At 37.0% G+C, this 5,000-nt stretch overlaps 1 protein-coding gene across 6 annotated transcripts in view; it reads left to right on the top strand.

Moving 5' to 3' along the window:
* LOC125036715 (ethanolamine-phosphate phospho-lyase-like) overlaps window positions 1-5,000 on the top strand; it is a 76,009-nt gene that overhangs the window by 63,967 nt on the left and 7,042 nt on the right. For 5 of the 6 annotated variants that reach the window (XM_047629548.1, XM_047629545.1, XM_047629544.1 and 2 more), the window contains one exon: window positions 3,722-3,841. In XM_047629548.1, coding sequence (XP_047485504.1) covers window positions 3,722-3,841 — 120 coding nt within the window. Of the gene's footprint in view, window positions 1-508; window positions 1,408-3,721; window positions 3,842-5,000 lie in introns of those variants that run through there. The other variant, XM_047629550.1, reaches the window with a different exon arrangement.

Below are 5,000 nucleotides of genomic sequence, written 5' to 3'. Positions count from 1 at the left end.
ACTTACTCACTCATCCACGCAGAACAAAATACACTGAAGTCTTTTCATTAATAGGGTTTGTTTCTGTGATGTATCTCTATTGCCCACAATTATGTCAGTCGTGACGAGTGACTAATACATGATTTTGTATTTTACATACATTTCTTCTTGGTGTGCCGACTATTGGTTCAAGTAAATCCTTCCGGATTGCCGTTGTAGTTCAAGCCAGGTCCTTGCGTATTGCTACTGACATCTCCCTCTCCTATTTTTCTTCTTTATCTTTGTGAAATTAATACACAAAACAAAACAAAAAAAATAAAGTAAAATGAAGATTAGAAACTGCAAATATATATAGATTACTGACTAGTGGCACTTAACACCCCCTCTTCTCTGTTGCCTTTTTTTTTTTCTCCTACTATCTTGGCCCTTACATGTATAATCTGGTTTACCGATATCGAACACGGCACCGAAGGAGGACCCTACTGCAGTAACGGTCATTTAAGGATCCCTCTCTCTCTCTCACTGGAAGATTGCCAGAAGTCTGCTGACCAGGATGTTCGTTAGAGCAGGTATTAAGCTGCCCCAGGATATAGTGGAAGGGCGCCGCCTGCCAGGCACCCGTAGATCCAACGAAGGACCAGGAACTCGCCAGTGCAGGTACCGGTTGCCCTGGGATGCTGTGGAAGGGCACTGCCTGCCTGGACAATTGCAAAGCTACTCAAACTTCAGGAGCTCATCAGCGCAGGTATCAGCCACCCTGAGATTCCAAAGAGGAAAGGTTATGAGGACGAGTGGACGAGCCTGCAGCCGAGATAGACCTAGACGAGATCTACGAGGACATGTGCACAAGAACGTTACCGAGTTAGCCCTGGACCAGGACTATGAGGAAGTCTAGATGAATCTGAAGTCAAGGAGGACATGTACGAAACTTTCGAGGACGTGTGGATGTCAAGGACGGATGGATTACACCAGGGGCCAGGAAGAAGAGGACAACAAGGACGAGCAGCATTGAAGATGCACCAAGGACGACGCACACAAGAGATGACCAGCAGATCAGGACCAGCCAAAGTTGGGTCACCCTTGAGGCCAATCTAAGGCGCCTCGAGAGCAAGGCGAGGGTAGGTGACAGAGCAGTGTGAAATCCATTAATCAGTGGAATCCATTTGGGACCTGACTTCGCCTCGGCGACAACAGGAAACGTTCCGGAGCGGGTACCCAATGGAAAACAGCTGTACCCCCACGCCCTAAGCTAGCTAGAAGAGAAGCAACCTAGCATGACCCAATCTTAGTTCAGTCTCAGCAATCATCGTGTCAAGGTTACCACCAACCTCCGGCTGTCCGGGTAGCTGGCCACATACTGACACCGCACTCAGCGTCTCGTGTTCCCATCACTGTATAGTACTCTTCTTTAATAAAGAGTCAAGCCGTTTCAAATAACTATGACTAACCCTGCCAACCATGTATAAAGGTTCGCACAGCCTGTTACAGTGTTTGTTTGTTTGTTTGCTTCTTTGCTTATGTATGTGTACGCATGTATATATATATATATAATTTATACATATACATATATATACATAATTTATTTATACTTATACATATATATATATATAAAATTTATACATATACATATATATATGTGTGTATATATATATAATTTATACATATATATATATTGTATATATTTTATTTATTTATATATATATACATATTTATATATATATATATGTATATATATATATATATATAGAGAGAGAGAGAGAGAGATTGAGAGATTGAGAGATTGAGAGATTGAGAGAGAGAGAGAGAGAGAGAGAGAGAGAGAGAGAGAGAGAGAGAGAGAGAGAGAGAACGAGAGAGAGAGAGAGAGAGAGACATAGATATAGAAGTGTATATATTATATGTATGCATAATATATATGTTTGTGTGTACATATATATTTTATACATATATAATGTATGTATGTATATATGTGTGTGATATATATATATATATATATATATATATATATATATATATATATATACATATATATATATATATATATATATGTATGTATGTACGTATGTATATATATTTTTATATATATATATATATATAGAGAGAGAGAGAGAGAGAGAGAGAGACATAGGTATAGATGTTTATGTATTATACATATATGCATAATATATATATCTGTGTGTACATATATATATATATATATATATATATATATTTATTTAAAGAGAAAGAGAGAGAGAGAGAGAAATAGATAGAAAGATAAGATACATACATATAGATATATATACATATACATACATCCTTCTCTTGAGAAAGAAAACATAAAGTAATCCCACCCATGCCACTCTTACTACAAGACAATCAGAAGGGAAATATTCTGTGCTCCTCTGAGCCTCCCTGTTGTTAGACCATGTCTACACTGTACACATCTGGCCAGACAATTTGAGACATTATTTTCAATGTGCTTGGCCAGACTGGGAGACAGGGGTAGCTGGCTTTACTGCTGATGCATCACCACTGTATGTAGACCTATATTTATAGTTTTATCTGTGAAAGATGGAATAATGCAATACCGCATTGATATAGGTGTATACAGTTTTATCTGTATTGAACATGCATGTTTGTATGTGTAAATATGTGTATAATTATATGTATGTGAAATTGGAGAAGATAATTTTTTTATGTCAATTTATGGGATAATTTAAATTTAAACATGTTTGTTCTCAAGGACAATATCTGGCTATATTGGACGATACTAGCATCTCCAATTTTGCTTGCTATATAAAGCTCCCCACTTGTAGCTTGACATTATTTCATTGCTAGGCACATCCAGTGTGGTCATAATCTTAGAGGGTACTTCCCTCCCCTAGTTTTCCTTCAACTCAGTTTGCCTTGCAACTAGAGACATTCAGTACTCTAACTTTGTAAAGTAATGTTTTGTATCACTTGAGAGTGTTGGAAGGGAGGGGCGCATAGAAAGCACTCAAAAAAAAAAAAAAAAAAGGAAAAAAATGTATAATTGTCCTTCATATATCAATCAGTCTTGCACTCTATAAGGTGTAGGAGAGATTAGTTCCAAAAGTGCTTAGTCACCAAGGAATAGAATATGAGGCCTGCCTGAGCTCACCGCTTCACCTTATTCCTTAATTCTTGTTTTTTATTTTTATTATCCTTATTACTACAATTAATGTTGTAATGATAATGAAAATACTAATGATAATGACAATAGTAATAGTAATTATAATAATAAATCCTTTAAAAAGTAATAATACTGATAATGATGATAATAATCATAATAATGATTTATTATCATAATAGTAATGGTAATAATAACAATGACAATAATAATATTGATTATAATGATAATGTTAACAATAATAATAATAATAATAGTAATAAAAGTTAAAACTTTCCTGAACTTCAAAAGAATGGGTTTAACAGGTCTAGTAGGCTTAGTAATTGACTAAATACTTGTGAACCCAGCTGTGTGTAAACAAGTTGACAAAACAGAATTACAGTGCGTGTACCTGGTGCCAGTAAGTTAATGGGCCTATGGTGGTCTTCTTCCACCATTGCTCTGTTGAGGACATTGTGAGTGTGTGTGTGTGCCTGTGTGCCTGCGTGCCTGCATGAGTGTGTTTGTCATTGTGTATAATTGGTTATATGATTAAAAGATATTAAAGAATATAAAAAGAGTAACCTGTAAAGTATTGCCTTACCTTATCCTTTTTATATTTTATTACAGCATTATGGTGTGACTCCTGACATAGTTTGCATTGGCAAGCCTTTAGGAAATGGTCACCCAATGGGAGCTGTTATAACTACAAGAGAAATTGCAGATTCCTTAGGGGAATATTACTCAACTGTAAGTTTTTAGTATTGTTTATGTTTTTTTTAGAAAAGTATACACACACTCGCTTACTTATTCACATATACCCACATTTATTTATTCATTTTATACTAATTAGATATGATTACATTTTGTGATTGGGATGTGAAAGTTTTACTAACCTGGTTCAGTAAGTAGTATTTTTATATGGTAATTAAACCCTACAATCTGGATGACATGACCATATCATGATAAAATTTGATTTGAGGGGCTGGTGATGCAAAAATGCTGTTATAGAGAAAATTGGCCGAGGACCATCACAATAATTTTGGCTGAAGGTGACAGGAATGACTCGGCACTCAAGTGCATAAAGCTCTTTGAGGGTGATCAGACTCAATGGGTATTTAGGAAGGGCTCTATTATTTCCATTGAAAAATGAGTATGGTATGTACCATCCGTAAGCCATGACTGTAAGAGCACCAGCTCCAAGGAGGATGCTATTTCTATGCTTAGAATCTAATTCCTGGCCACTATGACCAGGTTGTATTACAGAAAATTGATTTCAATAGAATTTAAATGAATTATAGACTAACTAGAGATATATTGAGTCTGCTTAACAAAAACAATCTCTTACCATCTGGAAACAGCTGTAGCAGCCATGACATGCAACCTCCTCAAATCAGCTCTGCATACTTCCCAGGTTGGGTCACTCCAGGTCCAACAGTCTTCTCTCTGTCACCAGCAGGTGCTTCTCACAACTCACTGCTGTGACCTGATTAGACCACAGGTTCCCCTCATTTCTGGTTCACTGATACAGCTCCAGGTTTTGGTATCTAAAACCAAGATCATCAACAGTCTCAACTCCAGATGCACCTCAGCCAAGCTGCAGCAAGACAAGGGCAGCCATGCCGTTTGCCAACTGGGGAGCCGTTCCCCCATAGAACTCAACAAAACCCAGCCATAACAGGCACTCACACCTACTCAATCACTCCCCTAAAGAGACAATGATCAGTCATGTAGTAGATACATCTCGTCTACCACACTATATATCAAATGACAAATATAAATTTTAGAAAATGGCAAAGAAGCTAGTGCTATGAATATCCATGGTGTTATTTTTACTATAAACATTATTACTACTACTATAACTCCAGATGCACCTCAGCCAAGCTGCAGCAACACAAGGGCAGCCATG

The sequence above is a fragment of the Penaeus chinensis genome, chromosome 21, assembly GCF_019202785.1.
Source record: "Penaeus chinensis breed Huanghai No. 1 chromosome 21, ASM1920278v2, whole genome shotgun sequence".
Classification (NCBI taxonomy): domain Eukaryota; kingdom Metazoa; phylum Arthropoda; class Malacostraca; order Decapoda; family Penaeidae; genus Penaeus; species Penaeus chinensis.
The sequence above is the reverse complement of the archived record's forward strand: the minus strand, read 5'-3'. Positions and strand labels throughout refer to the sequence as shown.